The 12,599-nt window shown below is 48.2% G+C and overlaps 1 protein-coding gene across 1 annotated transcript in view; it reads left to right on the top strand.

The window, feature by feature from the left end:
• The window catches only part of GARS1 (glycyl-tRNA synthetase 1), a 30,071-nt gene extending 18,641 nt beyond the window's left edge, over positions 1-11,430 (top strand). Inside the window, exons 11-17 of the mRNA XM_068145910.1 lie at positions 2,039-2,146; positions 3,030-3,175; positions 4,895-4,980; positions 6,609-6,718; positions 8,371-8,464; positions 9,348-9,538; positions 11,073-11,430. Of these exons, the coding sequence (XP_068002011.1) occupies positions 2,039-2,146; positions 3,030-3,175; positions 4,895-4,980; positions 6,609-6,718; positions 8,371-8,464; positions 9,348-9,538; positions 11,073-11,198 (861 nt within the window). The 3' untranslated portion in view covers positions 11,199-11,430. The remainder of the gene's footprint in view (positions 1-2,038; positions 2,147-3,029; positions 3,176-4,894; positions 4,981-6,608; positions 6,719-8,370; positions 8,465-9,347; positions 9,539-11,072) is intronic.
• Positions 11,431-12,599: the final 1,169 nt, after the last annotated feature.

Genomic DNA, 12,599 nt, shown 5'->3' with positions numbered 1-12,599 from the left:
GCAGGGGTTAGGCCTAACTGAAGAGCTCAGCCAAGGCCAGCCAACAAGCAAGCACATTAATCTCTCCCAAGCAAAGCAAAACCAGCAGGGATCAGAAGAGAAGAGAGAGAGTTGTTATGGTGCAGCCTGTCTCATTCTAGATGAAGTTGTTTAGAATAATCTTTTGTTCTCCTTTTTACACCCAATAGTGATTTCTTTATATTTTCCTACTTTTCTGCTTGAAATCTGCAACTGAATTTTAAAGGCATAGCCTAAAACCACCACAAGTGGAAATACTCTGGATCCAGAACTGAGGGGACAGGTCAGTTCCCTGCAGTAGGTTTGCACAAAGTGTATGAACTGGTCATGCTTCAGACTCCTTTGCTGGAGCCTGAAATTGCCTGAGGACTTCCCACTGGTTGGATTTCATCTGGAATTAAAGGAAGTCAAGTCCTGATGCTTTCCAAAGATTGTAACCCTTGTAAAGCAGTGGGGAAGGATTTGTACTGCTGGAGGTGTTATTCCAGGGTAGATTCCTTCCTGTTGGAATGCTTGCTTTCCCTTTCCTACTTCCAAGCTGGGAGAAATGAGTTCACTCCTGCCAGTTCAGACAGCTGGTGCTGGGAGAAAAATTTCCCAAGGATTTTTTTGTCTTCCTGCTGGGTCATTAAGAACTTTTCAGTTCAGGCCTTGAGTGCTTTGTTTTCCTCTTGTATTGTTGGTTGGATTGTGGAAATAGTGTCATTTTTTTTCTTTCAGGAAAACCAGCAGTAGGTAGTTAGGGGCAAAGCTCATTTTAGATGTTCTTGGAAAGCCTTCAGCCACTTCAGTCCCTCTCAGCCAAGTATGTCAGTGGGAGTGGTAGTTTCAAAACAATGTCTTTCAAAGCACAGTAGCTAGATGGTGTTGATTATGAAGTCTTTCCCCTCTTCAAGGCTGCAGAATCTACTTTTTGGGTTGAATCTGACTTATAAGGTTCTTTTTCCTTTATGTGTAGTGAAGCAACTGTTCTGCCTGGTTGGGCTGTCTAAGGAGTCTAGGGTGCATCCAGGTATCTGAACACAGCTAGAGAACTCTCTATGTCAAGTTCCAGTAAGGGATCAAAATGGATTTTGCTGAGGTCTGTGGGGTTAATCTGTTCTGCTGCAGTGACCCTTATATGAGTAGGCGCCATCCACAAGTCTTGGCCAGTCTGATAACCAAACTGATAGCATAGTCAGCCCAAAGGTGGCCATAGATAGTTCAACAGCCTGGTTTAAGGGTAGGGAGAGCATCCTACAAGGTATGAGTGAGGAAGTCGTGTGGTTGATGGGTTTTGTCTGTATGTGGATTTTCAGCTCTCTAAGGAGCTCAACCAACTTACAGCTAATTTATCTATCTATCTATCTATCTATCTATCTATCTATCTATATGATATAATGTTATAGCTAGTTGGAGGAATAAGAGCCATTAAAATTCCACCAAATTGAGGATTGGAAAAAAATCCCTGCAGCTTAGATGAGTGATTTGTCTCCATGCAGAAGAGCCCTGTAGATGGATGGGTTGGCTTTCTCTGAAGGTAGATAGCAGACTCCCTTATGTTCATAGCTGCTCTTTCCAGCCTGGACATGTGTGGGCCACATCATCTAAATGTGTGTCATCTGTGTCTTACTACCTCATAAGGCAGGCTTTTGGCCACTCTGCTGTCTATTCCATGCTTGCAGAGCAGTAAAGCCCTGAAGGCATGATGTCTGTGTGCCTATAGCATGTGGGTTGTAGGACCGTGTGCTCTGGTCCCAGCCCCAAGCTGTTGGCACAGCGCTGTGTCCTGCCAAGCCATGTGGAAAGCCCAGCCCTGAACACAGGCAGTGGTTAGATAACTGATCCTTTCCTCTGGAAACAAACAGAATCATCCAAATGAGGGAGCAACTAGTGAGGGAGGGCTGCTTATTGTAACAGAGCTAATGATGTAGAAAAAACAGTCATGGGAGCAGGGAAGGCTTAAAGGTGAATAAACATATTTGATGGTTAAGTGGACAAAAATGTGAGTTGGTGAAAGCTTTGCCTTTTGTTTTCTCAGGGCTGGATTGAGATCGTTGGCTGTGCTGATCGTTCCTGCTATGACCTCTCCTGCCATGCCCGTGCCACCAAAGTTCCTCTTATAGCTGAGAAGCCTCTCAAAGAACCTATATCCTTTCAGAGTAAACCAGTCTCTTGAAGTGAAAGGTGACTTGACAATGAGATGCCTTGGGAGGGCATACAGTTACATCTGTAAATGTGGCAGGGGAAGTAGAGCTACAGCCCAGCATGGCTTTGGGAAGTAACTGCCAAAGAACTGAGCACGTGAGTGACTTGACTCAGATGGGCAAAGGGCACTTCTTACTGTGCTTGGGTTTGGCCTGACTTAATGCTAGGTTCTGTTTTGACACTGAAGCATGGTTTAAATGTGAATGGGGGGCTACTATCCCAGGTTACTCTACATCATTCCATGGTTCTGCTGTGAATTGTGCTTGTAAAATATAATAATAGTGTTGTTCTTTAACATTTTGTGACCTTCTACCCTTCAGTATTTTTGATTGGTCCTTTCATAGAACCGTGGAATGGTTTGGCTTGGAAGGGACCTTAAAGATCACCTACTGCCATAGGCAGGGACACCTTCCATTAGATAAGGTTGCTCAAAGCTCCATCTAACCTGGATTTGAACACCTCCAGGGATGGGAGATCCGCAGCTTCTCTGGGCAACCTGTTCCAAGTGTCTCACCACTCTTGCAGGGAAGGATTTCTTCCTTATATCTAATTTAAATCTACTCTTTTTCAGTTTAAAACCATTCCCCCTTGGCTTATCATTACATTCCCTGATAGAGTCCCTCCTCCTCTTTCCCACAGACCTCCCTCAAGTTGTGGGAGGCTACTGTAAGATCTTCCCAGAAGGGGTAGCTTCCCTCTCAGAGGGAGTTTCTTTAATCCAGTAGCAGAGGAGATGTCTTTGTGTTGTGTGGCATTTAGCTGTGACACAGCAAACAAACCAGGCTGTGCACTCTGTCAGATCAAACTCCTTGACTGCCTTGCACAGAACAGTCAACGTTGTTCAGTTTGAGGCAAATAAGGGAGCCATTGGCAAAGCTTATAAGAAGGATGCAAAGGTGGTGATGGAATACCTGTCCGTGTGTGATGAGTGCTACATCACTGAGATGGAGCAGCTGCTCAATGAGAAAGGGTAAGCTGGCTCTCTGTGTGTGGTTGGACAGCTCTGATGAGGGGTCCTAAAGTGTTGCTTGGACTCACTTGTGCCATCTGAAACCAGCTTCTGCATGAGAGTGGATCATCTGAAATGTTTTAATGCTGTCCCTTCTGCAAAGTCATTGCTGGTCATTCACCAACATCTGTCTTGATGTTTGCCCAGAAATGGGTAACCACAGTATTCAACTATTTATTTGTGTGGGAATGAGCTTCTGGCTTTAGTAGGATCATCTCAGGAGAAAGACACCTCAGTGACATGGGAAGTGTCTGTCAGCTTCCCCACTCTGGTGTGAGAATTGACCAGGGCTGGGCAGGTGGTTTTGAACTTTGAGATTGCCCAAATAATTATGTGAGTTCAGTGAGAAGCAAAAGTTGTCTGAGTATCCTCCAGTGTTCAGTGATTTGCTTTAGGACCTTTTACAGCCTTTGGCTTACAGGGGCAGCAATTTGTATATTCTTCCTCCACCTGCCTGCCTGTATTCCTAGCATGGGCAGGAACTGAACATGTAAGAGGTCTCTACAGTTGTCACCTTTGGCTGAAGCAGGCCAACAGCAGCAGATGTTATGAAGAAGCTAATGGTGCTTGAAATGATTCAGGTTGTGGGATCAGTGAATACATTGCAGGGTAACATTCACCTTGGTTTAGTTTTATCTGAGCTAAGATTTGTCTCTCTTATGTTTCTGTGAATGTGAAAGTGTAGATAAACCAGTAGCACTCAAGATGGGGAGAGAAACTACTGCAGGGTGTGTGCACACATGTTAAGACCAGAAGAAATTGAGCTTGGTTCATCCAGAACCACACTGAAATGATTCAATAGATGGAGTTACAAGCAGTATCCCAGGGTTGAATTGACTGTAAATCATGACAGTTGTTTGAATTCCAGCTGCAGCTGTATTCAGAGCAAAGCTTTTGTGAACATTAGCCCATTTGGTGCCTGGACCCAGTGCAGGTGATTAGCACAGACTGCTTAAACTTGGTGGGGTTTGTATTACACTGATCTGAAAGTTTAAGCTTGAAGGGTCTCATTGCTAAGTACCTGTTGACAATGTCAGTGTGTTGGACCTGCCTCTCACATTAGCATGCTTGTACAAATCCCTGGGGTGAAGCAGTTTGCTGCTAGGACTCACAGTAACTGAGGCATTTCCTTACTGTAAATGGGATCAGTCAGCAAAGCCTGAGTGTTCCTCAGCAAGGAGTGTGTGCCAGCTGCAAGGTAGCAAGCAGCAAGAGAAAGTAGCTAAAGGACCATAGTACCAAAAGTATTAGAAGTAATCAATAACATAACTGTGCTGTACCCTCCCCTGGGGTACCTTCTGACACGAGTCAGCTTTCATGAGTGGTCCATGCACTTGGACAGAGGGACAGTCTGCAGCAGGTGCCTCTTCCACATGCCTCCCATTTTTTAATGGTTTGGTGTCTGTGCTTCACCCTGAGATTCTTCCATTTCCTACCTGAGTTTGCTTCAGGCTGAGCTCAGTGTGATAATGAACATGCTTGGCTTTCTTTTCAGTGTAGAGGTAGCAATTTTATCATCTACATCAGTTTCTTTTAATGGCTATGCCACACACTTCTTTGACCTCTGGGACTTGACTTGGCTTCTCTTGTCCCTCTCTTAATGTCAACCAACACAGTTAAGGAGGTGTAACTTGTGTATTTATTGCTGGAGATTTCAAGTGACTTCTTTTTCTTTTGCAGGGAATTCACTGTTGAAACTGAAGGGAAAACTTTTAAACTAACAAAGGACATGGTTACTGTGAAGAGATTTCAGAAAACATTGCATGGTAAATGTGCCTCTTTGTTTGGCCAGCAAAAATAAGAGACAGAGCAGGATGCACTTGGAATGTGAACTGTGTTAGTTGTGTTGTTCTCTTCATATTTCACAATGCAAATGCCATTCCCTTGGAATCTGACAGTTCAGGAGGGTGGGAAAGCTTTCACACAGCAGTGGGATTTCAGTGACTATTGATGCAGACCTGCCTGCATCTCACCTGGTCTGTTCAGTAACCCATTCAAGTCTCCCTCTCTGGAGACTTTCCAAACCCACCTGCATGCATTCCTGTGCAACTCAAGGTGTACCTGCATGAGCAGTGGGGTTGGACTAGATATCTCCTGAGGTCCCTTCCAACCCCCACCAGTCTGTGACTGTGGGTGGTGTGCTGTATTTGTGTGCTGGAATTTGTAGGGTCCCATGTGGTGTTAAGAGCCAGCTGCTGTAGTGATGAAGGAGCTGGGAAGGGTGCAGTGTTGGGAGCTTTCATCTTCAGCTCCATTGCTGTGCAGCAGAGGGGCTTGTGGCAGTCTCTTGGTAGGGCTATGGGCAGATCTTTTTGCTCAGAGCTCCTGTTGTCACTCTGCTGCCTGAAGTTGAGTCTCCTGGCATCTGCCAGCTCACCAGGCTGCTGTCCTAACCAGACTCTTTAAGCCTACAAGTCCACTCAGTTCTTCTGGTAGTCAGTCATCACATCAGCTTTGGTCAGCAGCTGCATCTCCACAAAGCTTTTGTCCTGATGTGGTAAATGAGGCAGCTGATGCCTGCAATGGTTGTTTCTTCTCCAGTTGCTGGCTGCACTGTCTGAGCACAGCTGTCCACTGAGCTCCTTCCTCACAGAGGGGAGGAGGAGGAGAAAGCCTCCCACAGATGTGTGGCAAGGGTTGGAGGGAACAATGGACGTATAATAATGTAGCAGGTTACATCTGCTGAGAATTTGTGTGGGCACTAACTAGTTAATTCCTGTTCTTTCCCCCTCTCATGACACATTGCAGGGGGATGGAGAATAGGGAGGGTGTAGCACTGACACAGGCAGCTAAATGACTTAAGGATGTGAAGGGACTCTTTGCTGGAACTTGAGCTTGGTTTGCAGCTCCATACATCTGCTCGGACTGCTGGACACAGGCTGTGTCTGTACATTAAACAAGTGTGGGCCAGGGCTTGAGCCTTACCCTGCCCTCATCCAGGGTGGTTAACTGCTGACATATTCCCTGGCACAGTTTTGGTCTGTGCCAAATAGCCCTCTCCCAGAGAATGCCTGGGTGGAGTTTGTGGCTTAGTGTGGAGCAGGGACTGTTCCCAGCGAGCAGTCTGGATGAGGCTTTGCTGTTGTGAAGTGGGAGAGGGTTAATCTGCATGTTGTGCTGTGCTGTTTGCTCCCTGGGCCAGAAAAGGGGCCCTGCATGATTTACAGCCTCCATGCATTCTACCCATGGACTAAGACCAAATCTCTACTTCAGATTAGAAGTGCTTAACTTTTTCATTTCTCTGTGCTGATGATCTTTGAGGTCTCTTCCCACCTCGGTGATTCTGTGTGATCAGAGCTGCCCAGCAGAAAGGCAGCTTCAGTAAGCACATCCTGGTTTTTTGAGTGTATAAACTCTTTTGTTTGATGATGACTTGGGTTCTTTTGTGTTCCAGTGGAAGAAATCATCCCAAATGTAATTGAGCCCTCATTTGGTATCGGGAGGATCATGTACACAGTGTTTGAGCACACGTTCCACATCCGGGAAGGAGATGAGCAGAGAACGGTGAGCAGGCCTGGGGCTGGGGCTGGGCTTCAGCCAGCTGCAAGCCTTTGCCTTTGCCTAATATCCAGGGGAGACACACATGTTGTAAGACTGCACAATACATAGTGGAGGTGGGAAAGCTCAGGTGAGCTGTTGAGCTGCTGGTTTTGGCAGGGTAGTGGCCCTTACACACGTGCACTAAGAGCTTCCTGGGGCTGTGTGCATGAGGCTCTTGCTTTATTACTGGAAAGGGGAGAAAAGTTCCTCCTTCTGCATTCACACTTGACAGTGACTCATCACTCAGAGAAAAATCTCTCTTCAGTGCTTTAGTCCATCTCACTGCACAGAGCAATAGCCTGTTTCCCCAGTCACAGTGTCACAGTATAACTAAGGTTGGAAGAGACCTCGAGGATCATCGAGTCCAACCTATCAACACAGACCCCATGACTAGAGCATGGCACCAAGTGCCACGTCCAGTCCCCTCTTGAACACCTCCAGGGATGGTGACTCCACCACCTCCCTGGGCAGCACATTCCAATGATGAATGACTCGCTCAGTGAAGAACTTTCTCCTCACCTCGAGTCTAAACCTCTCCTGGCACAGCTTGAGACTGTGTCCCCTTGTTCTGGTGCTGGTTGCCTGGGAAAAGAGAACAACCCCTTCCTGGCTACAGCCACCTTTCAGTCCTCCATGGAATTCAACCTTCTCTGATTCTGAGTGCCCTAAAACCTTAGCCTGAAACTTTGCTGAGGCAGAGGGCAGAGCCAAGTGTGTGTTCCATACAGAGCACCAGCCTGCTCCAGCCACTGACCAAACTGGGATGCTCTACACAACTGATGGTGGCCCATGGGAAGCTGGCTGTAAACTTGATGCTGGTTCCTGTTTGTTGTTTCTGGCCCTAACTGGTGTTTGTAGTGTCTCTGCTAGCCACAGGATGATACAGTTATGAGTGGGGGGAACAGGATTCAGGATCCCAGTATTAGGACACAGTTGATTTCTAGAAAATCACAAACTGGATGTGGCTGTGAGCAACCTGCTGTAGTGTGAGGTGTCCCTGCCCATGGCAGGGGGGTTGGAACCAGATGATCCTTGAGGTCCCTTCCAACCCTGACTGATACTATGCTACTATGATACATCTCATCTGCATGATTTCTGTAGCCTTGCAGAGCTTGCTGACTGCCAGAAAAAAGTCCTTTCTCCCCACTTTCTGGCACACTTACCTGAGGGTGTCTGGGGAGGCTTCTGGAAAACCTTTGAGCTGCATGCATTCCATGTGTGTGTGGAGTCTCTCTTGGAATCAAACAGGGAGTGAGGTGATTGTGAGAACCTTTCCCTTTATTCTGTGCATAGCACTAAATCTGGAATGACCCTTCCACCCTTCTTTACTCAGATGAGGTTCACTTTCTTTAGGGAGGGCTCTGGTAGACCTGCTTTGGTGGGAGGTAACGTTTGGCTGTCAGGAAGGAAGGGGGAGGGGAGGCCATCTGGAGAACATCAGTTCCTTCAGTGCTGTGAGGTGTTACTACTGGAGCCCTGAATGCTCATGTCCTGCAGAAGGCCAGCTGCTCCCCTGGGACACTCCCCCTGCCTCTAACCTCTGTCAGAGCTTATTCTCACCCCCTAAGAATCTGGCCTAACCATTAAACTTGTGTTTATTTTTCTTTATTCCTCAGTTCTTCAGCTTCCCAGCTGTTGTAGCACCATTCAAGTGCTCTGTCCTTCCTCTGAGCCAGAATCAGGAATTCATGCCTTTTGTCAAGGAACTATGTGAGTGTACCAAGAACCATGGATCTGATGGGGATGTGCACTGGAGAGAGGTTTATTGCTCAGTGCTGCAGGGGGAGAATGGCACTGGGATCATGTCTGTCTCACATGAAAAGGGAGAGCCACCAAGCTGAAACAGCTGAGTTGGTATCTGTCAAACTTCAGTCCAGCCCTGAAAACCCCAACTCTTGCCCTTCCCTGTGTTGGCTTGCAGTGTAAAAGACATTCTTTTTTCCCTTTTATATCAAAAGGAAGTCTTTCCCACTGCTTAGAAGCTGTCAGGAGCACTGGGTTGGTTTTATTATTGTTATTTGTTTTGGTTTGGGTCTTGAATAAAATTCTTCAGTCTCATTAGCCAGCTCATTTACTGAACTGGTCCCAGAGCTCCTGAGCCTCCAAGTGCTCTGTCAAAATGCCAGTGTGTGAAGGATGGGAGCAAAGGCTGTGTGTCAGACACAGAACAAAGGCTGTATGTGCTTTTGGCTGCTGGCATCAGTTCTGCTGGGGACCTCATCTCCCTGTGCTGGGGACCTCATCTCCCTGTGCTGGGGACCTCATCTCCCATGTAAGGCTGGTGTGGTGTTGAGTGAAAGTGAAGCTGTGGGACTGTAACGAGAGGTTGAAGTTGATGACTGCTCTGTGGGTGAGAGTCGAGTGATGCGGTGTGGAGAGCTGTGAGAGCAGTGTTGTACCTGTGGGGTGGGCTTGAGCTTGCAGTCTTGGCAGGGACTGGAACATCCAATCCTCTGTCAAAACAGCACTGAGGGTCTGTAGTGCTGCGTGGTGCCTCGCTTCAGGTGGTGCCTGAGGATGTGGGAGGCCTCTGCCTGCTGCCTGCTGAGCGTGCGGTGAGCCCTGCTGATGCCCTCTGCTCTGCTCTCTGCAGCCGAAGCACTCACCAGGAACGGCATCTCTCACAAGGTGGACGATTCCTCCGGGTCCATCGGGCGGCGCTATGCCAGGACTGACGAGATCGGTGTGGCCTTCGGGATCACCATCGACTTCGACACCGTCAACCGGACCCCTCACAGCGCCACCCTGCGGGACCGCGACTCCATGCGCCAGATCCGAGCAGAGGTAATGCCCGAGGAGGGCTTTGGATGCTGCCGGCACCAGGCCTGTTGTGGGCCGGGGGAGAGCCTTAGCTGCGTCCAGGGATGCTGCTGGTTTGTGTGGGAGCTGCCCCCTGGCTCTTGCAGGCAGTTCAGCTGTTCTGAGAAATCCCCAAGGAGGAGATAATGGTCAAACAGAAGATGCCAGCCCTGCTGCTAAAGTGAGGAGAGGCTTTTGTTTGTCTTGGATGCAGAGGTGTTGATCTTGCTTGAAAGCCATGCCTTGTGCTGATTGCACTGCTCTTCAGAGTGCCTCTTTCCAAGTGAAGGCTGCTGAGTAAATAATTTGCTAGGTTGTGTCTGGCTTTCAAAGGCAGGGCTCCTCTGAATCCACAGGCACCAAAAGGCAGAAGCTTTTTGCCTGCTGCAGGCTGACTTTCAAACCACAGCTCAGACAGATCTCCTCAAATCTTGCTTCTTTCCAGTGTTGCCTGTGCAGCACCAGAGAAGCTGGTGGACCAGAAAGCCTGCCTGAGGTGTGGCTAGTGTGGCCATAATACAGAAACTGGGATAGCAAACCCTCCCTATGGTGGTCCCATTGCCTGTGAGCAAAACCTGCTCAGAGCTGTGAGTCTGCAGCCTCAACTCCTCTGTCATGCTCTTTCCTCCCTGACTTACCCCAGAGCACAGCTTGGCTTGTGGAGCAGGGGGAGTTAGTGCTTATCTGCAAGGCTGAGTGCTTCCAGCTCCACTATGTACTGAGACACCTGCACTGCCCGGGGCTGCTGAGCTGGCTGTGGGTTTGGTTCAGTGTAGCAGGCAGTGCCAGCTCCTGAGGGCACCCATCTGTCTGTATCACCTGGATGACCTCTCACTGCTGAGCAGCAAAGACTTTGATCCTTCAGCTACTGCACATTTTCTGTTCCTCTCATTGATCCTTCATGCCATGACAGTGTGCTGTGAGGGGCAAAGAAAAGGCACCTGGCAGCTTCTTCTCTACTGGTCTTACCTTAAATAGGAGCTGGGTAAATCTTGGCTCACAGCACCTTCTGGATGTGTGGATTGTTTTCCTTCCCTTCTGAAAGTGTAACATACCACCAGGGATGAACCTTGCTGTGATCCACCACAGTGACAGCTGCATTTCCCTCATGGGTCACCCTGAAGAACTGAGATAAACTATATTTTAAGATCTCCTCCTAGTTAATGTTTTTTCCAGCCTAAAAAATGATCTTGCAGGCAGATAACCTTGCACCTGTTCTGTTGTGGATGATAGGGTGGATGAGAAAGTTCTTCCCAGAGAGAGTTGTTAGCCATTGGAATGTGCTGCCCAGGGAGGTGGTGGAGTCACCATCCCTGGAGGTGTTCAAAAAGGCTTGGATGTGGCACTTGGTGCCATGGTTTAGTTGTCAGGAGGTCTTGGGTGACAGGTTGGACTTGGATGATCTCTGAGGTCTTTTCCAACCTTATTGATTCTATGGTTCTATTCTATTCTAAAGGTTATCCAGGCTCCCCATGCTGTGATGACTTTCTTTCACCTGTCTTTGTGGCTTTGCCTGCAGATCTCCGAGCTGCCTGCCATCATCCGTGACCTGGCGAACGGTTATCTCACCTGGGCCGACGTGGAGGCCAAGTATCCCCAGTTTGAGGGACAAGAGACTGGCAAAAAGGACACAATAGAGGAATGAAAGAAAAGGACCTGAAGGAAAGTCCCATCAGCTGTCCACTTTTTACTGTTCATGTTCATATGAAATAAACTGATCATGTACTATTCAGAGCTGCATTGTTTGTGCACACAGGGACTCTTTGGGTTGGGTTGGGCTGGGTTTTTTTTTCCTTCTCAATTGCCTGACTTTAACTTTGAAAACTGAAATAACTGCAGCCCAAGTTAAAGGTGTTATGAATAAAAATGCCATTCTATTTGCCTGCTTCTCTGTGTTCATCCAGCCCTCTGCTTTCTTCTGGAATGTCTTTACCCTTTTCCCCCCTTTTTGTTTAAAAAAACCCAACCTTTTTCTCCCCCATCCTGCTCAGGGCTGTGGTTGCTACATGTTCCTTACAACCCCTGAAGAAGGCAGGGACCATACACCCTGCCACTTGCATTCAGATCACCTTGGACTCTCATGCAAGATGAATTGCTTGGCTTTGTGCTGGTGAAGAGGTGCTCAAGAGAGGTGTCCAGAGAACAGCAGCGAGGCTGGGGAGAGGTCTGGCACACAGCCCTGTGAGGAGAGGCTGAGGGAGCTGGGGTTGCTTAGCCTGGAGAAGAGGAGGCTCAGGGGAGACCTTCTTGCTCCCTACAACTACCTGAAAGGAGGTTGTAGCCGGGTGGGAGTTGGTCTCTTCTCCCAGACAACCAGCACCAGAACAAGAGGACACAGTCTCAAGCTGTGCCAGGGGAAGTTTAGGCTGGAGGTGAGGAGAAAGTTCTTCCCAGAAAGAGTAATTGCCCATTGGAATGTGCTGCCCAGGGAGTCACTGTCCCTGGAGGTGTTCAGAGAAGGATTGGAAGTGGCACTTGGTGCCATGGTTTAGTTGAGGTGTTGGGTGACAGGTTGGACTTGATCTCTGAGGTCTTTTCCAACATTAACTGATTTTATGATTCTAAGACATCAGGCCCCCTTTCACCTCTGCAGAGTGCTGCAGGCCTGGGTCACATTCAGAGATAGGTTCAGTGGTTTCTTCTGGTGTTTGCTTTCTGCAGGTGTTTATTACCTGTTTGTGCAGAGCTGGGAGTGTTTGCAGCCAGCTCAACAGAGTGGAAATGGAAAATCCTGTTGCAGGTCTTGCTTGGCATAGTTGGTCTGCTTGACTGAGGGAGCATGGAGTGTGAGAGCATTGGCAGGGTCACTTGTTCATTAAATGCTTTTCTGGCAGCAAGGACTGAAACCAAAGACTGCCCTGAGCACGTGGGAGAGTAGCCAGGTGGCCTTTGACTTCTCTGGGCACTGGAGAAATTCAAAGCTGTGTGCTGTCCAGGTGCCTTGCTGCAGCCAGAGGTGGGAATGGCACCATGGTGTTTGAGGAGCACTAAACCTTGCCTGACTTGGACCGGTTAGAAGAGGCCTCACAGCTACCTGTGTTTCATC

Source organism: Melanerpes formicivorus, unplaced genomic scaffold (genome assembly GCF_026170545.1).
Source record: "Melanerpes formicivorus ecotype bairdi unplaced genomic scaffold, bMelFor1.0.p_v2 SCAF_13, whole genome shotgun sequence".
In the NCBI taxonomy this organism is placed as follows: Eukaryota; Metazoa; Chordata; class Aves; order Piciformes; family Picidae; genus Melanerpes; species Melanerpes formicivorus.
This window is presented reverse-complemented; position numbering and strand designations above follow the sequence as displayed.